This window comes from Sceloporus undulatus, chromosome 2 (genome assembly GCF_019175285.1).
Source record: "Sceloporus undulatus isolate JIND9_A2432 ecotype Alabama chromosome 2, SceUnd_v1.1, whole genome shotgun sequence".
NCBI lineage: Eukaryota > Metazoa > Chordata > Lepidosauria > Squamata > Phrynosomatidae > Sceloporus > Sceloporus undulatus.
Window position 1 is genome coordinate 190022376 of NC_056523.1, and position 23879 is coordinate 190046254.

At 42.0% G+C, this 23879-nt stretch overlaps 1 protein-coding gene across 1 annotated transcript in view; it reads left to right on the forward strand.

The window, feature by feature from the left end:
* The window catches only part of CACNA1F (calcium voltage-gated channel subunit alpha1 F), a 125744-nt gene that overhangs the window by 88595 nt on the left and 13270 nt on the right, over positions 1–23879 (forward strand). Inside the window, exons 27-40 of the mRNA XM_042447643.1 lie at positions 3986–4038; positions 6328–6474; positions 7444–7645; positions 9307–9465; positions 10800–10910; positions 12383–12466; positions 13026–13046; positions 17147–17275; positions 18426–18491; positions 19049–19140; positions 20034–20193; positions 21753–21880; positions 23206–23302; positions 23601–23703. Of these exons, the coding sequence (XP_042303577.1) occupies positions 3986–4038; positions 6328–6474; positions 7444–7645; positions 9307–9465; positions 10800–10910; positions 12383–12466; positions 13026–13046; positions 17147–17275; positions 18426–18491; positions 19049–19140; positions 20034–20193; positions 21753–21880; positions 23206–23302; positions 23601–23703 (1552 nt within the window). The remainder of the gene's footprint in view (positions 1–3985; positions 4039–6327; positions 6475–7443; positions 7646–9306; positions 9466–10799; positions 10911–12382; positions 12467–13025; positions 13047–17146; positions 17276–18425; positions 18492–19048; positions 19141–20033; positions 20194–21752; positions 21881–23205; positions 23303–23600; positions 23704–23879) is intronic.

The following is a 23879-nucleotide window of genomic DNA, read 5'->3' on the forward strand; positions in this document are numbered from 1 at the left end:
GAAAAATGCATGTTCAAGAGAGGTAAAAGAAGTACACATACAAAGGCATAGTAGTAAAAAAAAATCAGTGGTAAACTAGTCATAGTTGTTATATAAGCATTTGAAAGCACTTCCTATCAAATGGTCTCCACTGTAGGACTTGCTGTTTATTGTTATTTCTGTGCAACACACATATGGATTCCACCCCATGACAGGAGTGGGAAAAGAGAGGCCCTACAGAGATTGTGGGACTACAATTCCCATCATTCCTTATCATTGGCTATTCTGGCTTGGGTTAATGGGGGTTAGAATTCCAACAGGATCCTGGAAAGCTGCCCTTTGCCTACTCTTGGCCTTCTCAGAACAGAGCAGGAGGCCTGTCATCCCACTGCATTGCATATGCTCAAGAATACATATTCTCTCTCACTTTTCAACTGCAGTTTGGAAAAGTGTTCTCTTCACCTTTGTTAGACTTGACTAATTTTTGCTTCACTGCCCTTTTTATTCTTATTGTTCTACCTAGGCTTTTGTGTATTTGTTTTCTCTTCATTCATCCTTTTTGGTACAAGGATTTTGCCTTCTGGTTTATGATCTTAAGGACTTCCAAGTTTTTTGGGAGGAGAAATGTATTAGCTAAGGAAGAAATGTACTCCTTCAATAGCCTCACACACTGATGGGCACAAGGAGGGCCTCTTGGGCTCTGAGAAGGCTTGTGGGATCAGCCCCTGTCACTATTGCCAAAGCTCTACAAAGCAGGCCCAGGGGATCTAGTCTTTAAGGTTTAGCACTAATTTTTACTGAAAGATGCTTCAGACAAGCAGCTGACTTTGCCTCAGATTCTAAATTTACTCTCCAGCAGTGTTCAAGTGTTTGTACAGCATTGGCTCTGGCCACTTTACTCTTTGTTTAGGACTCTGAGGCACCCGGGGCACTCCTTGCCCAACACAGACCTCATGTATCCATCAGTTTGTATCATAGAGCTTGATATCAGTGTCTTTGGTTTGAGTGAATAGATACAGTGCTTTACTGATGACTTCCATCTTCAGATCTGTTGCCTCTACCGGTGCCCAGAAGGTCAGTCATGCTCACTGCTTCTAAGAAGGGGAAGACTAAGAGATATGTGCTCAAACTCGGAGGGACCTAAGAAGTAGGAGCAGAGGAGGACTACATTCCATAGTCATCTTCACGAATGACTTGACTACTATGCCACTGAATGCAAATCATGCACTTAGTGGCAGCTCTCTTGGGGCACAGGCTAGTCTTCAATTCAGGTTCTTCCTGGTCATGGTCTTCCATCAAGAACTGTGTGGTATTGTACGGTGCTACCAGCTGCCCCCTGGCAAACATTTCCCCCGCAGCCTGGAAGTGCGCTGGCTCTGCTTCTCGTCAAACTTCTTTCTCTCTTCCCAGCTCATTAGATGGCTAAGTCCTCATCATTATCAGTGATGCAATTTTAATGAATCCAACCTTCCTCTCTTCTTTTGTTTCAGAAGAACCTCATTAAAACAGCAACATTGGGGCAACCCAATCCTTATCTGATTTAGACTTAAGTAGACAGCTATGAAGACAGTGAGAGGACCCAGAACCAATTCCTCCAAGCCTATTGATTGGTCATGCTTTAAATTTTTCTTCTCTAGAAGAAAGGCCCCATAGGAATGCTTACATCTGTGAAATAGATTTCCTTTGTATTCAGGAATGCATAAAGATAAGCCTCCTCAAAGGCAAGAGATGTGTTGATGAACATCTTGAACTGTGTCAGATACTAGTCCTGCAAGTAGAAGTACAGTCCATGCCTTCAGGTCTTCTGTAGGTAGGGAACCCAAGATGTAGATTTGTTCTCCTCTTTAGAGAGTCATCAATATTATTTCCTCTTCTGCAGCAAAGCAGGGCTCAACCTGATGCCACTGAGGGATGCATTCACCACTGCTTAGGAGTATCTTCACATATTCCCCTGTCACCCTCTCCTGTTCAAGGTATTCTCCAAAATACACTTTGAGAAGGAAGAATTACATAATGATCATAGCACAGTGGAATCATCGGTTCCCAGTGATGCCTTTGTTGCCTTTTTATCTAGAAGTGCTCTCTCACTGAGGGAAAAAGTATACCTTTTGGGCATCTGCTCTCTGATGCCATGGCATGTCTTTCCATTCAAGACCTCATCCTTGGGATCTTTGAGGTCCCAAATTTAACCTTCAAGTCTTCTGCTTGGAAAATCCTGTTATTAAGTGGTCTAATTTCTTTGGGTATTGTACTTGTTACCTCAGCTGAAGTAACAAGTACTGAGGTACCAAGCACAATGTAGATCCTTCTTCCTGTTATCCTTCCTGCTATCCTCTTCTCAGAATAGGTTTGCATTTTCTTCAATCATGTCTATCTGGTGGCCATTTCTGCCTTTTTGTTCACAAGATAACAGGTTTTTTGGGTGTTCTTCTAACTATTGGTAAGAAATGCTTTTGGTGATTGCAAAAGAAATGTCATACTATTCTAAGACTTGACTCCAAACTGGAGCCTATCTATTGTATGGCCTCGGTTTATTCTAAAACTGAACTTCTTGTAGTTCCTATCACACAAGTTGGTGTTTCTGGTTGCAACTACATCAGCCTGAAGAGCTAGTGAACTTTGCACCCTTAGGTTGACATTCTCAAAATGTCATGGTATGGTGTCTGAGCTAGACTTCACCTTTCTTCCCAAGTCTGTGTCTTCATTTCATGGCACTCGAGACATTGTTCTCCCAGCATTTTTCCATCAGCCTTCTCATGGCTTGAGCACTCCATTCACATACACTTAATGTTCAGGGTGGTCTCATATTCTGTGCCAGCAAGACAGCATCCTTCTGGAAGTTGCTGTTTGAGAAGTCACCTATTTCTGCTGATTAATTTGGTTTCTGTACTCCTCTGCTGGACACATTTAGACCTGTACTCCTTTGCTATATATCATATATACTCGACTATAAGTCAACCTCATGTATAAGTTGAGGGCAAGTTTTGGGGCCAAAATTATAGATTTTACTATGCCCCGTGGACAAGTCAAGGGTGAAATTTAGGAGTGTATAGCAAAGGATCTAAAGGATGAAGCAATGTCAAAGAGCTTATAAATTTCCAGGAGACATAACCCTGTGCTTACTCTTAAGACTGGATGGATGAGAGAGTAGAGGGGGTCAGTGCTTCACATATTATACTCTTGCTTTTCACCAGTCCTTCTGTTAAATAAGAGTTAAGAAACAGTACTTACATTGACCCCTGGATAAGTCAACCAAAGTTTTTGGGGTCAATTTCTTGACCTAAATTTCTAGACTTATACATGAGTATATACAGTAAATGAAGCCACTATTGCTGTCCACTTTCTGCAAGTAAGTTTGTTGTTCATTCACCCATATGTGTGATGCATAAAGGCCATCATTATGAAGAAAAGGTTGCTTATCTATCACTGTGGTTCTTCAAATAATCATGTCTGACAACAGGCAAATGGTCCTTCTCCCCACTGGGAGTAATACAATGATAATGTAAAATATGCAAGACACAAGTAGCATTTGACATGGGGCTCTAGTTTCCCTGTCCCTCTTAAATTTAGTCTTTTTGCATATTCTTTACTTGCTCCTGTGTTAACCGAAGCTCAGTGACATCATGTGAGGAAATGTATGACAAGATGATGTCATGGCAGATGTAATATGCTTTAAACTTTTCAGGTAAAAGGAGAACAGCCCCAACCAGGGTTGCCATTTTAAGTGGCAGCCACATGTCAAGCATAGCATCTAGTTCTACATATGAATAAAAAATAAATGTGTGTGCCACAACATAGCATTGGTAAAGATGGTTCCTTGGTCTGCTGGAAAGACTGGTATGCCTCTTCCTAGGGTGCACTGCCTTATGAAGTGTCTTCGTTAAATGTCAGCAGCGATATTGTATCATTGTGTACTAGGGTAACGGGATAGAAGTTTTCCCCAGAAGACAATACCTCCTGTTCCATTGCTGCCTACTCTTCAGTCTCCTTTTGCTTTTGTCTCCAGGGCAAATTCTACAGCTGCACGGATGAGGCCAAGCACACCCCTAGTGAGTGCAAGTAGGTACCAACCTTGCCTTGCCAACGGTACAGCTATGAGCAGAGAAGAGTGTCTAGCTAACTACCATATATCAAGACTCTGTGTTGTTGTCTTAGTGTTGAGAAAGCCAGCCAAGATAATTACTAAATCAGTTTGGTAAAGATCAATTAGTACAATTCCATTCTTGAAGCTGTTGCCAACATTATTGTTTCCTACTCTATTGCTGTGTTGCTTTCCATTTTAGTACAGATTCCAATGAAACAAGAATGGCAAAATACAACACATATCATTATTTTATTAGCAGTAATGTGATTGATTCATACGTACAGTTGTACAGGAATCAGAGTTGGAGGCTCGAATCTGAATTAGTGCCAAATCATGATCAGGAGGTTATTATGTATCGTTCATGGCATAAACTAGAAACAGACATCCAAAGAAGACATTACATGAAAGATACCTGGGGTTGTGGTTCATTTTTTCATTATATTTGTGTTCTGAAAAGCAGTCATTTGCAATCATGAGTAGAAATGGGGGCTGGGGACAGATGGTACTGTTTGCCCCTTTCTCTGCTGTGGCTGCTATCTTTTTGCTCATCTGTCTCATCCCAAGCTGCTTTTCCTCTGCAGGGGGAGAAACAGCTTCAAGAGGGTGATTTTGAATAGCTAAAGGGTAAAAGAGGAAAGCAGCCCTTCCCTTTACTATCCCTCTCCTTAAACCTGCAGCCTCTTATGACTAATTTTCACTTCAAAGAAGGACAGAATATTGTCCTAATGTGTCTCTCTAAAGAAAGAATAATTTGGCACCAAGGTGACAATTTGGGGGGGGGGGCTGAGAAGCAGAAAGGAAGGTTGCAAGAGTAGCTTTGTAGTTAAAGTCACTAGTTCAAATCAAATTATTAATCCTACCTAGGAGCTTATCTCATGGACAAAAACCCCAACAGGATGCAGCTGGGATGCAGGATGCAGGCGGGAATTATCACACATAATTTGCCGCCTATTCCGCTAGGCGGGCTGTATCCCAGGTTCCAGATGTGCTTTTCAAAGCCAAAGTAGTAGTTTTATACTTTTGTGGGGCTAAAAACTGGATTTTTGTAGAATCATAGGGCCTGAACAGACAGGCCAAAATAAAGCCGCTTCGGGTCACTTTGGGTGTATGCTGTTTAAATGCTGCATGAGTCCTAAGAGGCCAGAAGCCATGCCAAAGCCACACTCCAGCCCTACGGACTGGAGCACAGCTTTGGCTCATCTTCTGGTCTCTTAAGATAAAAGTGTCATTTAAACAGCCTACCTCCAAAGTGACCCAAAGCAGCTTTGTTTTGGCCTGTCTGTTCAGGCCCATAGAATCATAGAATTGGAAGAGACCACAAGGGCCATCCAGTCCTACTCCCTGCCATGCAGGAACTCTCAAAGCATCTCCGACAGATGGCTATCCAGCCTCTGTTTAAAGACCTCCAGGGAAGGAGACTCCACTACACTCCGGGGGAGTTTGTTCCACTGTCGAACAGCCCTTACTGTCAGGATGTTCCTCCTAATGTTGAGGTGGAATCTCTTTTCCTGTAGCTTGCATCCATTGTTCCGGGTCCTAGTCTCTGGAGGAGCAGAAAACAACCTTGCTCCCTCCTCAATGTGACATCCCTTCAAGTATTTAAACAGGGCTATCATATCACCTCTTAACCTCTCTTCTCCAAGCTAAACATCCCCAGCTCCCCAAGTTGTTCCTCATAGGGCATGGTTTTCAGACCTTTCACCATTTTAGTCGCCCTCCTCTGGACACGCTCCAGTTTCTCAATGTCCTTTTTGAATTGTGGCGCCCAGAACTGGACACAATATTCCAGGTGGGTCCTGACCAGAGCAGAATAGAGTGGCACTATTACTTCCCTTGATCTAGACACTATACTTTTATTGATGCAGCCTAAAATTGCATTGCCTTTTTAGCTGCCACATAGCACTGTGGACTCATGTTCAACTTGTGGTCTACTTGGACTCCTAGATCCTTTTCACATGTAGTCCCATTCAGCCAGGTGTCCCTCATCCTATATCTGTGCATTTCATTTTTCCGCCCTTACTTTTCTCTGTGTTGAATTTAATTTTGTTAGCTTTGGCCCAGCTTTCTAATCTTTACTATTGTGTGTTCTGCAGGTAGTAATTGTATCAGATTTGTATCAGGTTTACCTTCTAGGACTAACATGCTTGAAAAACATCCTAGGACTGGACCTACCTTCCTGAATTCTGCTTTAAGCCCAACTGTAACCCATACCTGCATCTTATTCTGTCCATTCTCCTCTCCCCACCCTCCTGCCACAATTTCAGGGGCACATTCATTGTGTACAAGGATGGAGATGTGGCTCACCCAATGGTCCGTGACCGCCTCTGGCTCAACAGTGACTTCAACTTTGACAATGTGCTGTCAGGCATGATGGCCCTCTTCACTGTTTCCACATTTGAGGGCTGGCCAGCGTGAGTTGCTATAGTGGGAACTGTGTGTAGTCTGTGCATTGGTTTGTGACATGCTTGAAAAGTGCTCACCATTCCTGCATTCCTATTTCATTCTCTTCCACCCTATGCTTTGTACACATTTGTGTTTGTAAGTGTGACAGAACTTAGGTGCTATGTTGTGTGTGATTTATTTCTGTCTTTTTCTGCTATGAAGAGAGGGATGTGTATGAAAGAAAGGGAGGGAGGGAGAGATTATTAAAGACTAAAAAATTAATCCACTCCCTCATTCCCTCTGTATCTGCTTTACACCTTTAGCCACATTTTTGGTGTCATTATCCACATTTTTGGTATCACTACCCACATTTTGGTTGCTTATCTAATATCATCAGTTTCAATGTTCCAGGTTTTGGGAAATCCTTCAGGTAACTAGGGCTAGAATCAAAGCCCCAGGCGTAGAATGGATACATACGGTAGCCTGGTGGCAAGTCTGTATCTAAGATTCCTATAAATGGAGAAAACATTCTGAACTCCCTGCACTTTTGCAAGGAATTCTGGGGGATGCACATTCACAAACTGCTAGGCTGAAATAGTGAGTGCTGTCTTTGACTTGACCAGTCCCCTACACCAAATGAAGACCAAGATGGCTTTTGGGTCAATAGGCTTCTTCATTGCTCAGGCTCCTGGCAGTTCTGGTTCTCTCCCCCCCCCCCCCCCCCACCCACACACACACAATAGTCCCATAGCTCCACATTTGGAAAAGCACTGGCTGGCAGATGCCTTGGGAAGGTTTACTGATAGAGTATTCTCTTATTCTCAGCCTCAACATCCAGTAGGTGGAAGTTATTTATTAATTAAAATATTTCTGAACCACCTTTCAGTGAAATGGGAGGTAACATTTTGACTATGTAAAGTCTGTCTGTTTGTCTACTCCACCCCTCCACTGTACTTTCTCCATAACTGGCCTTCTTTTTGCCACCATGCCCATGCCAGGCTCCTGTACAAGGCCATTGATGCCAATGCTGAAAACCAAGGGCCCATCTACAACTACCGTGTGGAGATCTCCATCTTCTTCATCATCTACATCATTATCATTGCCTTCTTCATGATGAATATTTTTGTGGGCTTTGTCATCATCACCTTCCGGGCTCAGGGAGAACAGGAATACAAGAATTGTGAACTGGACAAGAACCAGGTATCTTTCCCACTTACCCTTCTTGCCCCATATTGGGGAAGATAATTTGTTTATGTGTGTTTCCCCTTTCCCAGAGGAACAATAGTTTGCTCCCAAATTAACTCATTAAATTCAACACTCAAGTATTGTGTCTCTCTGCAATTCATCTGAATGGCTTCAGTAAGAATCAAATTATATTTCCCTCTCTGTCTTGTCCCCAATATTGAGAAAAATGTGGTGACTGTTCCACAGATCCTCATACCTTTGAAAAGGATGGCCAACTTTTTTCCCCCCAGGAGGGCACAAATTAGTTGGTCTGTAATATAGAACTATTGGCATTATGTTTTTTACTTCTCTCCCAAATACAACTGGAATGCATGCCACTTGTCTCTAATCATCCAGTAACAACAACAACAACAAAACCCCATGCTCAGTCATATCTACGTCCTAACAATAGACAGGAAGGAGTATCTCCAACAGTTGAACCAATGATGAAAATATTTTTCTCAGAGTCACCAGATGTAGTGTAAGATGTTGGTGTCTGTTGCCTGTAGGGTGGCAAAACTAGTAACTTGGTTGTGACTTTAGCCCTATACTGCTACAAATCCTTCCCAACATCATCATCACCATTATTATTATTATCATCATTTGTATCCCATTCTTTTCCCAGAACTGGAACTCTGAGTGGCTTCACAATATTAAAAAACAATACAATTAAAACATAGAAAAGTGATACATTAAAACCGAATTAAATTGTTACAATATTAAAATAGATTACTTATTAAAAGAATAAAAATACAGTTAGGTCCTAACCTGCCAGCAGATATTCATCATCAAGTGGTTCCTGTATTACCATTTGGTAGACCAGTGGCACCTGTTTCTTCTTTATGTTCTTGGTGCCTTTGCACAAATGGCTTTCACACCTGCACAGGGACCACATTTGGAAACTTCTAGGGCTAAGGTTTAGGTTTAGGGAGTTTTCCAAGATATCTTGAAGCAGTGAGGATGAAGAAAGAGGGGTTGCAGGCAGTCCAGTAGTTTAGGTGATGGTTGTTGTGCTAAAGGAGGGACTAGATTGGAAGAACTGTCATTAAAATGGAAAGGGCTGCAGCACCCCTAAGGTCTTGACATCCACATCCACTGACATCCTGAAAAAATTGTCAGTTCTGAAAAAATTGAGGCATTTTGCCAGTGGCCATGGGAAGTGAAATTCATTCAGGGAGCTAAAGCTAAGAGATCAAAGAAGTTCTGTACATTCATATGATGGATTGCTTCATCCACCAAGTTAGCATCTTCCTGGGGACATATGTATGCCATAAATTTCCCTTAAATGTGCATATGTCCATTTTTGGGTGCTGTGGGGACTGGTATTCATCTCCTTCCTCCACAGTGCCCTAAACCCCTCCCTTGATTTCCTGAATGCTTTTGAGGATGGGTTAAAGGGTCTCTGAAAGACTTAAGGGACTGCAAATAGGGCCCCAGGGCAGATTGAAGCCCACGGCCTGGATTTTCTTCATCCCTTGCATATACCATGAAGGCTACTGGGGCCATTTCTCTGTCTGTGCTATTAAAAGGATGCTAATGAAGGGGTTTTCCTTAATGCAGCTAGTAATCAAATGGAAGGTTGTTGTTCTTTACTATTCTATACCCTCTAAATCTCTTTTTTCTCCTCTTTTCTCCAGCGTCAGTGCGTGGAATATGCCTTGAAAGCCCAGCCCTTACGGCGCTACATCCCCAAGAACAAATATCAGTACAAATTTTGGTACATGGTCAACTCCACCGGCTTTGAGTACATCATGTTTGTGCTCATCTTGCTCAACACCATTGCACTGGCTGTACAAGTGAGTATGGCCAGAAGGGAGCAACAGTGGCTTACATAATACTAATAATGATAATGATAATAATTTTTATTTCTTTCCTATCTCTCCTCAAGGCTTGAGGGTAAAGATAGGGGAGGAAAGGCTGTTGATGGAGGACAACTAAGTCCCAGTGGGGTGGCACAGCCCAGTTGGTTCTCCCTCTGTGTACTGTATGTCTAAAGCCATGTTGGAGGATCTGGTTTTTCACAACGAAAAGAGCATGTGGGTGAAAGAGAATTGAATTCCTCCCATACTAACCTCCTCTTTCTTCATTGCATCAGCTTGGTACAAGTATGGGAAGTGAGCAGCCTGGAAGTACAGCAAGGGAAGAAAGAAAAGGAGTGAATGAAGGGTTCAACACCTCTTATCCATATACTGTATTGTTTTTACTGCTAAAAAACACACCCTTATACAACCCCCAGTTTCAGACACAAGCAAAGCAGACACATTGATAAGACAAAATCCTACTATTCTGATGACAAAGAAATGTTGCATTTACAGTGTTACTTTGGGCATGAAAAGTATCCATCTCAAGCAGTGACTTTTGATATATATATATATATATTGCTGTTCCACCAGGGCCCAACATTTTTGTTTCTGCTTATTGACTTGTTAAATTTTCCACTTTTACCCCAAAACTAGGGCTCAAGTAGTCTTACAAATTGAAACAAATACAATATAGTTAAAACATAGGATGTACTCTGAGAAGAAGGTGGACAGTTCCATGCTGGAAATCAGGGTCACTTATCAGATGAGGATAGGGAACATATGATGACAGGATCTCTTGCATCCTGAGATGCCTTGCTAGTGACAGATGACCAGTGAGATCACTCTTCAGGACTGGTGTTCTCCTTTAAAAAGCATAAAAGCACGGAATGGCAAGCTAATGACGTGAAACTGAGCCAATATTCAATATTGCAAAGGAAGTGGGGATGCAGTGAGAAGACAGGGAAGCTGTGGAAGTCTAGGTGGGATCTAGCACCAGGATAGAAAGGAGGTTTTGAGGTCACAGAAGAGTCCATGGGAAACATATTGAAAGCCTTCTGTGCAGACCATCTAACCTGGCACATCAGCTGTATCCACTGAGGACCAGGGGAGAGAACATCTCATTGCTACTCCATCCATATGTGGCTATGGAAGGATGAAAGAGTCCAAATGTAACAAGGATAACTGGGTTTTTGAGCTTGGCTCTTCTTGTAAAGCAATTCACAAGATATTCCAGACTGAGACACCCCAAGATATGTCTATAAGTAATTTATTTTAATTTAAAGTTTAATTTAATTTAATTTTTATTTTGTGCTTGTCTCCTTTTACAGCATTATGAACAGTCCCAGCCCTTCAACTATGTCATGGACCTGCTTAACATGGTCTTCACAGGCCTTTTCACTGTGGAAATGGTGTTGAAGATCATTGCCTTCAAGCCCAAGGTTTGCAGGGTTGCCAGTATTTGGTGGCGGCGGTGGGGAACAAGGTGGAGGAGTTCGTAAAGTGGGTTTTAATTTTGTATTGTGGTTTGTTTGTTTTGCGGGGGGGGGGGAGCTTTCCCTTGCTTCTTGCAAACAACTGCAGAGTTTCAAGGTGACTCCATAGTTCTCCAGAAACTCTGGCATTATGTCATTTGGCACAATATGGCTCCAACCCTGAACCATAATTGCCACCTCACCCCCAGTTTGAGCATTTTCACATTTGAGGTTTTAAAGAGCTTTTTGTTCAATCTTCTCTGTTGACAATGGTCTGATAAGGAGTGGCACAGGCAAACCAAGCTCCAGATTTTGTGAGCTGTCAGACAAGACACCCTTAGTGTGCTCCCTCCTCTAGCACCATCTTCACTTTTATCCCAGAAAAGTCACAGAGCATTTGGTCCAAGAACCCTCCATGCCACTTCTGACATTCTTGGGTGCTGACTTTATATAAAATCAGAATGGAAGCAGGACTATTGCCCCATCTTCAGGTCCTAGCAAATGTCTAACTATGTCAACATTTGGTGCCAGCCACTAACAATAGAGGCTGAAGAGCAAATGTAAATATGTAAAAACGCCCTTTCTTGCCAAAAGTCAAGTTCAAGCAATTTACGGTGTCTGCAGCGGCAGACTCATGTCTTTGCGTGAGATTCTGATGCAGACAGTATTACCACAGAGGAGCTGGTTGGCGAAATGCTCACTTTCTGTGTGTTTCAAGGTAACACTTCCAAGGAGAACAGGAGGCTTGAGAGAACATCTGACGAATGTAGTTAGATTTATAATTCAGCCCACGCCAATGGCTTAGGTTGAGCAACAAGGCAAAAGAGAATAATGTTCCATATATCTTTCTTCTGTTGCTTCTGGTTCCAAAAGTAATCATAGAATCATAGAGTTGGAAGAGACCCCAAGGGCCATCCAGTCTAACCCCCTGCCATGCAGGAATACACAATCAAAGCTCCACCAACAGATGTCTATCCAACCTCTGTTTAAAAATCTTCAAAAAAGGAGACTCCACCACTGTCTGAGGCAGCATGTTCCATTGTTGAACAGCTATTACTGTTAGGAAGCTCTTCCTAATGTTTAGGTGGAATTTCTTTTCCTGTAGCTTGAATCCAAAGCTCCATGTCCTAGGTAGAGATTAGAAAAGAGAGGCAGTTTGTCATAGTTGTTTGAGTGTTGGACTAAGTCCCTAGAGACCAGAGTTTCATTCCCAGCTCAGCCATGAAACCCACTGGGAGACCCTGGGCATGTCATATGCTTTCAGCTTCAGGGAAAAGTAATGACAAACCTCCTCTGAAATCTTGTCCAGAAAATCCCATGATAGGATTGTCTTAGGGTCGCCAAACAACAACATAAAGGTGGAGGGTGTTTGGGCCTATTTCTGGCTGACTTTCACAGAGGTTGGTTTCCAAGAGGTCTTTTCTGTTGTCCTTTTCCAGCACTACTTCTGTGATGCGTGGAATACCTTTGATGCTCTGATTGTGGTTGGGAGTGTGGTAGACATTGCCGTCACTGAAGTCAACGTGAGTTCTCCTCCTCCTTATGCATGCCCTGTAAAACACCCATAATTTGTTAGTTTTCTTATGGAAGGTCCCTGTAGGATGTTGAGACACATTTGCAGGAAAATCTGTTGAAAAGCTTTCACCATGTTGCAGTACCTTTGTATGGACTGAATGTGCTAACATGTGAATATGTATTTATTTTCAGACAGGGTAACTCAAGTATATTTGTCACAATAAGAAACATGCTTTTAAAATGAAAACAGAGAAAGAATATGCTCTGTGCCAGAGACTAGATTCTGTTTGATATTTTGCATATGCATAATACATGAAATAAAATTGATTTTTGAGGGGTATAAAACATCCTTCAAACTTCATTTCTGTTCCACTGTTAAAATCACCTTTTTGCTTGTCTTTTGTTTATCAATTGGAGCATGTATTCAGCTGTTTCTTTTGTTTCCCCACCTCTTTCCTACCATGATTAATATTATAAATGTCATTTTCTCTTCACTGTCATCATCATTATCATCATCATTGTCATCGTCATCATCATCATGGATCCCTTTCACTATCTTGCAACTAGAATGGAGGGCATGTTGGAGAGGTACTTTTATATATGTGTTGCATCTCAACAAGGTTTGAGGGTGGGCAATGGAGGAGCTGACTGTCTCAAACATTTGAGTGTACACAATAGAAAAGTCCATAAAACAGCTAGTGAAATTTAGTAGTTAGAGCATTAGACTGGGCTTGAGTAGGCTGAGGTTCAAATTCTCACTATGCCCTGTAGCTCACTGGGTATCTTTGGACCAGTCACAAACTCTTAACCTAATCAACTTTGCAGGATTGTTGTGAAGATAAAAAGGAGTGTGAGAATGAAGTGGGAAATGGAAAAAGAACAATACAGTCACCTCTCCTTTTCCCCGGGGGATCTGTTCCAGACCCCCTCATGAAAATGGAGTTTTGCCTATATTCAAGCCCCATTGGCTTGAATATAGGCACAGGTGCAGAAGGGTGCGCAGGTGCGTGCCACGGGCACGTACCCCATTCATCCTCCCTCCATTCATCCCTCATGCATAAGTGAGGGACGTGAGTTTGAAGAATGCGAGAACAGAGGGAGGACTGTATACCATATATACTTGACTATAAACTGACCTCATGTTTAAATTGAGGGCAGGTTTTGGGGCCAATATTATGGATTTTGCTATGATACGTGGATACGTCAATGATAAAATTTAGAGGATGTAACAAAGAATATAAAGTATGAAGCAAAGGAAAACAATGCCAAAGAACATACAAAATTCCAGCCAGCATAAATGTACGTACAGCAACTAAAAGCTGAATGGATAAGAGAGTAGAGGGGGGCCAGTGCTTCCAGGGCAGATTACTCTCTTGGTTCCTTTTAAAATAATAGTTAAAGTACAGTACTTACACTGACCTGTGGATAAGTCAATTCAAGTTTTTGGGTCAATTTTTAGACTAAAATGTTTAGACTTATACGTGAATATATACAGCATGCCCAATACCCTAAAGGCACCAGATTCCATCTGATCTTGGAAGCTAAACAGTCAGCCCTGGTTAGTACTTGGATGGGAGACCGACAATGAATATCAGGTGCTGTGGGCTGTATTTCAGCAGAAGGAACTAGCAAACCACCTCTGAATATTCCTTGCTTAAGAAAACGGTATGAAATTCATAGAGTCATCTCCATGATAGGTGACTTGAAGGCACATACACAGGGTGACCAGATGTCCGAGCCACAAAGGAGGTTAAGGCACTTCAAAATATAGTCTAGGAACAAAGGGAACAACAAGTGATATCTGTAATTACTTCAACACATCTGTTTTACAAACTATCTGTATCTAAATCCACATTGATGAAGTATCAAAAGACATTAATACACAACAGTGTCCATCTGAAGAATAAGGTGATAAAAGTCCATATAAACACAGTCTCTAGTGTTGGCAGTGAATGACACTCTACTGCTGCAACACCCCAATATTGTCCACAATCTAGGGAACAAACATTAATGGTATTTGGAGCAAAATAAGCCTAAAGTTGGAACTTGTAATTTTTTACTGGTAGCAAGGTCCTTCGTCGGTTGTATACAGACAGCTACCTCCGGAGTACTCTGCGGCCGTTTCAACTCACCACAAGTCTTCATCAGCATAAAAGAGTTTTATCGCCGGATTAATAATGTACATAATGTGTTCCATTCTTCTAAATATACAAGGTGACAATAATTAATACATTAAATACCATCAATAACATAATACACAATTAATTATAATTGTAAAACAGAATTTCAAAAATTAAACCATTGTAGCTTACCAATGACATTCACAACTTGGCTTAACAGATAAGAAGAATGCTGGTAAAAGTTTACAGGACTAGTGTGTTATAATACTCTAGCCCAGCAATGGGCTGCAGGTGATAGCAAAATGAATACAGTTCTCTTAAAGGTATATCCTCTAACAATATATACTATACTAAATATCCCACCAAGTAAGCCCGAACCACAGCTGAATGTACTGTATCTAATGTTGTACATACAAACACTGTAACATATATGATAATAGCAAAATAAACAACTTTAACTAACTCTTTATAGATACATTGCAAGCAAAATATAGCTGTATGCTGTCAACCTGGCCTCCTTCCCATAATCATACCTTACTGTAATATATGCAGTACTGTCAAATATCTAAATTTAAACAGTTTCATAAAAAGGAACTCAAATCTAACCTGTCATTTAAACCCTTGGGTATATTTGTTGCCAACTTATGAATCCAAAATGATTCTCTTTGTAAGAGTTTAATGTGTTTGTTACCACTATAAAAAGTACCAAACTTGACTTTTTCAATTACAAAGAATTTTAAGGATTCTGGAGAGTGATGTAATTGTGACCAATGTGTGACCAATGAAGTATCAACACTTTTATTCCGGATGGTACTTTTATATTCAGATATTCTAGTTCTTAGTGGTCTCGAAGTTTGTCCTACATATATCTTCTGACAAGGGCATAAAATCACATAAATGACATTTAGAGAGTTGCAATTAGTGAATGATTTTAATTCATAACATTCCTTTGATATGGGATGGACAAAGGATTTTATGTTAAGGGATTGTTTGCAACAACTACAATGGCCACAACTGTGATGTCCTCTAACATGAATTGGCTCTTGAGCATGTTCATAAAAATCTGTATGCACTAGAGAGTCCTTGAGATTTCTAGTTCACTGCCAACACTAGAGACTGTGTTTATATGGACTTTTATCACCTTATTCTTCAGATGGACACTGTTGTGTATTAATGTCTTTTGATACTTCATCAATGTGGATTTAGATACAGATAGTTTGTAAAATAGATGTGTTGAAGTAATTACAGATATCACTTGTTGTTCCCTTTGTTCCTAGACTGTTATAGTGTAAGCTTGCTGCTCGTTGTGTGTGTACTTCAAAATATAGGACATTGAAGAAAAATGTACGACATTACAAAATAAAAGCTAAAAGCACAAATGTAAATTCATGCTTCTTAGTCATGCTCAAGATGGAGGGCTTTTGAAATTTCTCCTGGACATAAGATTGAAATGTAGGAATTGTCCTGGAAAAGGAAGATATCTAGTCACCCTGCACATTCACCTTATGAACTCTCCAGAGGAAAGAATGTCTATTAAAGTCAGGACTTGTACCAGTTTGGTAGGCCACACTGCCCCCATCTCAGATGTGGGGCCCTCTGTTTATCTTACTTGTCAATTGATCTCATCCCACTACTCTTGGTGCCACATTCCCAGAATAAACGTTCCTCTTTCCCCTCCATCTCCCCAATTTGTATTTGCTACATACGGATACAGGAAAAAGCAGCATGGTTACCTAGCAACTGCATAACATTTCCCCCTTTAATCTGGGACCAGTGAAAGGACTAGGCCAAGGCAAAGAAAAGATGGGCACTGGGGGGTATGTTGCAGCCACCCTTACCCAACTGTGGGATGGTTGTGCTGCTCCTGCTGGAGGCATGAGCTGCATTCACCTGAGAGGTATGCAACCCTGTCATTTGTGGTTATGTGAATCTGTAAGGTATTCATTCATTTCATTTCATTTCTGTGCCTTCTTCCACCCAGAAAGGGACCCAAGATGGCTCACAAATAAAACCATTTAAAAACTGTACAATAAGCATTTAAAAGACAGTTAAAATCAGCTAGCTAAAAACAGAATAAAAGTACATAAACATACAAAAGTTAAAAGCATAACTAGAAAGAAAAAGAAAGAAAGATTCATTGATTAATTTTATCCCCCCCCCTCTATATATATAATAGCAAAATAGGAATAGAGAATGTATCGTTCTCCCTCCCATGATCCCACATGGTTGGCTGTTGCTGGCTAGGACTGATGAAAGCTGTAGTTCTCAAACAATGGGATGACCTGTCGTCACCCCTGAGCTTAAATGGACCACTATATACAGAGGCAGTGTACTTCCAACAGGCATCATTTGCTTTGAGTAGATGACAGGAGAGATCCATCTATTTCTGGCTTCTCCACCCATGAGCTTCCAGAGACTGCTGGACCCTACTGGAAACTGATGAGTGGATTGTGTAAACGGTGATTCCATCTAGCAAAGCAGCATGGGTGGATTTGGTATCTGTGCACCATGTTCTATATGTGTGTGACAAGTATTTTGTTACAAACAACCTGATTTCTATCTCCATAGAGTTCAGAGGACAGTTCTCGCATCTCTATCACTTTCTTCCGTCTCTTCCGCGTCATGCGCTTGGTCAAGCTGCTCAGCAAAGGGGAGGGTATCCGCACCCTGCTTTGGACCTTCATCAAATCCTTCCAGGTTAGCTGTTTGCAGAGGAGGAGAAAGGGACAGAGAATGCTCTTTGCCTCCCCCTGATTCTCAGGAGTTTATCAAACGGGAAGGGAGGCTCTCAATTTTGAAAGAGAAGATAGCGAGGTCAGTTCGAAAATTCATGCAATTACGTGATTCCTTATCACACTTTAAATTTGCTGTAATGGGCCTCCCTGAACGCGACCCAGATTCTGTGCAAAGTAAGCCATCACATCGGTGGGTTCTTAATTGCGAATTGGTATCCTTGCGCATGCTCAGTGAAACTCCAGATGACTGGAGCATAGCATATTTAGGCGAGTGAGAGAGGAACCAAGGAACCCCACATTTTACAAAAGAGGTTTGGGGGAGTGGGGTGGAAAGAATGGTTGAAAGAACATGAGCTATTCACGTTAAAACGAGCATATATTCACTCTTGTCACATTAAAACATGAATATAATGGTTATCCAATAGCTCCTGGTCCATGCCTCTTAATTAGCAGGCAGCAGCCCCCCCCTCAGCAATGTTGAAGGACAAGCGGAAGCAAAATTGAAGCAGAATTGCAGCGTGGCTTCATGGGAAACCCCCCTTCCAGATTGGGGGGAGACCAGGACCAAAGGAGACATGCACATCACACCAAACAACAGCACACTGAGTTCAGAGTTGCCTAGGAATTGGGTTTGTGTCTTCGCTAGTTCACTGATTTTACTTAACTATGGATTGACATGTGATTGCATTCGGAGTGCATTTGGACTGCCAGCGATCGCATCTGGTAAACTTTCGCGCAATAACGTGAATACGCATGATTGCGTTCAGGATGACACCAGATTATACTTCCAATTTCAGTCATGTGATATCCTCCTCAAACTTTAGATCCCAGCATATTTTGCTCCATTCAAATGTCAGAAGAGCTTGAACAGGGTCATTTTGGGGAAAGATTACAACTCCCCTTAACCCCTTCCTGCAGCCAGTCTAGGATTCTGGGAGTTGTATCCAACAAAGCATCAAGCTCTGGCATGTTTGAGAAAGGTTGAAATGTGTGTGCCATGGGGCACCTCTTGTCAAAACATTCTGACATTGGGATAAACTGGGAGTATGTGAAAGTGGCTGCTGTGTGCAGTGACTCAGTTCTCCAAATTCTCTTTGTTATTCTACCTCCAGGCTTTGCCATATGTTGCCCTTCTCATTGCCATGATCTTCTTCATCTATGCAGTCATTGGCATGCAGGTGAGCCTCTCTCACCCCCGTGTGCTTGTGTGGAGCAAATGAATTCCTCTGTGATTCTGAGTGACTTGACTGTTCATTACAGCTGTGAGTAGGCTTGCTAGAACTATGCACAACTATGCATAGATGGAGGCATGGGTAGACAATGAGTGTTTGTGTTAATATGGGGATGTACAAGAGACTTGCTTGTGTACATCAGTGAGTGCATGTATATGCTATTCTAACTGAGCATGTGGTTTAAACAGATGATGCCTATGAGAAACCTAAGTTTCACTTACTGGTCCCATATAGACAGAGCTTGGATTAAAGAAACCGGAAGCAGAAAGACAGCCAGATCGTGCTGAGTGCTGGAAGCATTCTCCTGCTTCATGCAGTTGTCCTAGCAGCATGGTGCCATTGCTTTCATCCTCTGCTCCATGAGGAGGGATGAAGGCTGGGAATCTTTGAGAGTATTGAGAGGGAGGATTGAATGCTGTTGGTTATTCCAGTTTGCTTCAGAAATATTTTCTATCTAAAACCTGTTTTTGGCTAAATCATGAGAGTGCTTCTTTGCCTTCCAGACATTTGGCAAAGTGGCCATGCAGGATGGTACACCAATCAATCGCAACAATAACTTCCAGACTTTCCCACAGGCTGTGCTGCTTCTTTTCAGGTACCTTTCTTCTTTCTCCTACCTCTCATGTGCCTCTTCCAGTCATGCAGAGAGGAGTGCTGTTCCTTTTTCTCCTTCCCCTGTGCTTGAGATCAGGCAGAAGGCCCTGATTATCCAGGGGCACCTTCGCTTCTTTTGACTTATCTTGGCTTCAGAATACAGCAGACGTAATGGCAAACTTTGTTGTAGCTGTTATGTGCTTTCAAGTCAATTCTGATGTGTGACAATGCTTTCACAGGATTTTCCTGGCAAGATTTATTCAGAGGTGGTTTGCCCTTGCCTTCCTCTGAATACAGATTAGTCTTTCCTGGTGGTCTCCTTTCCAAGTACTAACCAAGGCTCACCCTGCTTAGCTTCTGAGATCAAACTTCATTGTATTTAAGTAGAATAAAGGGCCATTATTTCATGACTAGGAGAAGGAGAGAGGGAACAGGTACAAAGGCAGTAGGCAGACCCCTGGGGTGATATAGCAAGGCTCTTCTTATGTACACATTTTTAAAAGAATTATTTCTTATTTAAGAACTAATTATTTTAAAATATCAATTTCACCTACATGAACTAAATAATCACAAACATGCACATCTCTTTTTTAAAAAAAACATTTGGACATTTAACCAACATATAGACCCATTTAATTCTTTATTGTGGCCACTCAGTGTGTAGCGTCAGTGAGTTGGCCAAACTGTATTGAAGGAGAAGGTGCTTCTGGAGAAGAATCGCAGGAGGTCTAACTGCCTGACTTCCCAGTGTTTTCTTCCCAAATGGCTCCCTTCCCAAACTGCAAGATGACTGTCTGTGCCTGATCTTCCTCTTCTACCGCACCAGTGATATCTTTGCTTCAAACCCAAGTGGGTCACCTTCACTCTGTTCTTTTACCTGCCAATCCCCTCCAGGTGTGCAACAGGGGAAGCCTGGCAGGAGATCATGCTGGCCAGCATGCCTGGGAAACGCTGTGACCCTGAGTCCGATTATGAGCCTGGGGAGGAGTTCACTTGTGGCAGCAACTTTGCCATTGTCTATTTCATCAGCTTCTTTATGCTGTGCGCCTTTCTGGTGAGAATTTACAGTCAAGATGTCTGCCATTCCCTCTGCCCTCCCCAGAGTCCATGCCCTGTCATCCTGTCCACTAGGCAAAAACACCTGTTTCCAACAGGACTGGGGATTTTGACGTGCCAATTAACCAGCCCTTTACCTTGAGATTAAAAGCAGACATTACCCAGGCAACGTGTGAAGAGATTCCTTGTGTGGACATAATGAAAAGTAACCTCAGAGGCTAGAGCAAAAAAAACGAACAGCAGGATTTGTCTTAATGTTTCCCATTCCTGCCATTTGTCCACTCAGAACTGCCCTCCAGCTGGTTTCTTTTCTGTTCTCGCAAGGGAAAAGCCTTAAAATGTTCCTGCTATTTCTGTGCTTAGCCAGTGAAGCAAAGAATTGCAGAATGACAGCACTAATAAAGTGTTTTAAGGGTTATCTTTTTTGTGATATCCCTGCACCAGCACAAACCTCATGCTAGTGCTCCATAATCAAATTTACCCAATCTTCTTACAGCTGTCTCTAGCATATAATGGGTATATTCCCATGCTTTATTGCTAAAATGAGGAGCACTGAGGCTCATGACCAAAAGCCATCCTTCTTTATCCTAGCTGATTATTACGCAACACTATTATAGCACTATTATTCCACTTTTACTACTACGGCTACCTCCTGTGGAATCCTGGGATGTGTAGTTTAGGAAGGAGCATTTAGAATTCTCAGCAAGAGAGCTTCTAGGCATCGCTAAACTACACACTCCAGAATGCCACAGGAGGCTGCCATTCGCATTAAAGTGGAATAATACTGCTATAAGTGTAGCGTGATAATGATCCTAGACACATGTAAGATGCTAATTTTGAGAAGGCAATTGGCAGTAGGCCTATTCTAAGGCATTATTGTTGTTTGCTGTTGCATACCTTCACGTTGTTTCTGAATTATGGTGACTCTGTCATGGAGATTTTTTTTGGCAAGATTTGTTCAGAGGTGGCTTGGCACTGCCATCCCCTGAGGCTGAGAGAGTGTCTCTCAGTGGATTTCATGGTCGAGGTGGGAATTGAACCCTGATTTCCAGAGTTGTAGTTCAATGCTTGTTGTCATTATTTATTTCTATTATGCCCATTCTAAGCCCAAGCCAAAGCCCTGAAAATAGTTCCTGTGAGAAAGCATTCATGAGCTCATCTGACACTGTGATGTGACATCCACCCTTTCAAATGTGGCTGCAATCGTAAGCATGTGAAGGTGAAGGCTTTCATGGCTGGCATCCATAGTTTTTTGTGGTGTTTTTGGGCTATGTGTCCATGTTCTAGAAGAGTTTGTTTCACCTGCAACTCTGGCTCGCATCTTCAGAGAATGCAGATGCTGGCGAAAAATCAGAAACAAACTCTTCTAGAACATGGACACATAGCCCAAAAAACCCACAAAAACAACCTTAAGCATGTTTCCTTGGGAACTCAGTGTGATTTACATCTGAGTAAACATTCCTAAGAGATTTGGCTGTTTGCCTCTGATTTCTTGTTCTCGTTGCTCTCCATGGGTTCCCTGGGAGCATCTACTGATATCTGCCTCACCTTTCCTAGATCATTAACCTCTTCGTCGCTGTGATCATGGACAATTTTGACTATCTGACTAGAGACTGGTCCATTCTGGGTCCCCACCATCTTGATGAGTTCAAGAGGATCTGGTCAGAGTATGATCCTGGTGCCAAGTAAGAGACAAAGACATTCTTTTTTCTTTCTTTCTTGTAATTCAGGAACAACAACTGGGAATAGTAGTGGTATTTCTGGATGTCCCAGCAATCCTGGAATTTTCCAGTCTTCACCTTCCTTACCAGTAGAATGTCTTGAATTTCTGGCTCCTATCATTAGAATTGAGATGGACAAAGAACATACTGAACATACTGGGAGTCACATTGAGGTTCCTTGAGCATATATTTTTAAGACCCTCCTCAGACTTTCTCCTGGACCACCTCTTTTCTAGCAAAAAGGGGGAATTAAATCTCCTGGAAGCCTCCAAAAGTGACGATTCACCTTTTCAATAGGCTGTAGTGTCCTTTCTGCATTGTTTCACATCAAAACTACTCATTTTTGTAAAAAAACCAATTTTTCTGCCATTTATTTATTTGCCCCCCCCCCCCAAGGCGGGGCTCTATTTAGTCACCAGAGGGTTCTAAGACCAGAAGATTGTGCACCTACTAAAAAACCTACTAAAGTAAATCACCCCTACACTAAAGGCAATGGGGGAGTATTACTTCTAACTACGTATTTGCTAGCTAGATGTGTACCACCAGGGCAGTAGGGATTATATTCATATGGATGGACCCATAATCCAAGATGTTGTTAGTTTTACTTGGCTTGAATCTTTATAAGGAACCCCTTTGAGGCTGTAACATGACCCTCCTAGTCTGCTTGTCTCACAGGGACACTGGGGGCCTTGTCCCAGAACTTCCTACTAAGAATCTGGACTACTGGATCAATGGAGCTGTTCTTTAAAATGTGTTTAATTTTGTTTGAATACTTCTCGCAACCTATAGTGCTGTTTTGGTAATAATAATAATAATTTGTTTTATTTATATACCGCTATTCCAAAGATCATAGCGGTGAACAGCAAGTAAGCTAATTAGCAAGTAAGCTAATTTGTCCCCAACAGTCTGGGTACTCATTTTAGTGACCTCGGAAGGATGCAAGCCTGAGTCGAGCTTGGGCCCTTTTGCTGGTCTTGAACTAGCAACCTTGTGGTTTCGAGTGAATGGCTGCAGTACAGGCATTTAACCACTGCGCCACCAGGTTTAAATAAAATGGCATATGTTTTCCCATATTTCTGCTGCTGTTAACAATGTTTGGATTTTTGTTTCTTTAATGTTTTGTTATTGTGTGAGACCACTTGGAAGGCCTGTGAGCCGCCTTGGGTCCTTCCTGGCAGAAAGGCAGCATACAAATAAAATAAAATAAAATAAAATAAAATAAGCAATCTATAAATGAGGGAAATCCACAACTATTTTTGTTGTTGCCATTGTTGCTGTTGTTCTTCCAGGGGCCGTATCAAGCACCTTGATGTGGTGACTCTGCTTCGCCGCATTCAGCCACCCCTCGGCTTTGGGAAGCTCTGCCCCCACCGAGTAGCCTGCAAGGTAATTCCAAAGGCCTTCAGGAGTATGGGTAATTTCTGCTTCCCTCTAGCTAGGGGAGTAAAAGTCTCTGCAGCAGAATCCCTGCACCAAATTGTAGGACTTTATCCTTCACTTCTTCTATGGGTCAGGAAGGGAGAGAGTCAGGGAAGTAATGATGCTTGGGGAGGGAATGGAAGCTATGCAGAGTCGGGAAGGGAATGGCTATGCTGGTTGACGGCTTCTGGGAGTTGTAGTCCAAAGAAATAACATTCCCTAAACTCTGGTTTGAATGTGTTTGTCTTTGTGTTTGTCTTTGCAGAGATTAGTGGCTATGAACATGCCCCTGAACTCAGATGGAACGGTCACCTTCAATGCTACCCTCTTTGCCCTGGTGCGGACATCCCTTAAGATTAAGACAGAAGGTGAAGTACAAGATGATGCTTTGGCATATAGCCCCAATATACACAAAGACAGTTCTTGCTGATGAAGGGAAAGAACTTTATATGTGCCAGGCCCCATTACTAGGTTTTCACAAATCCCCGTGCTTTGCTTGCCAGCAGCAACTTTCTGTCCTATCTCTTGTGAGTATCTTCATCCC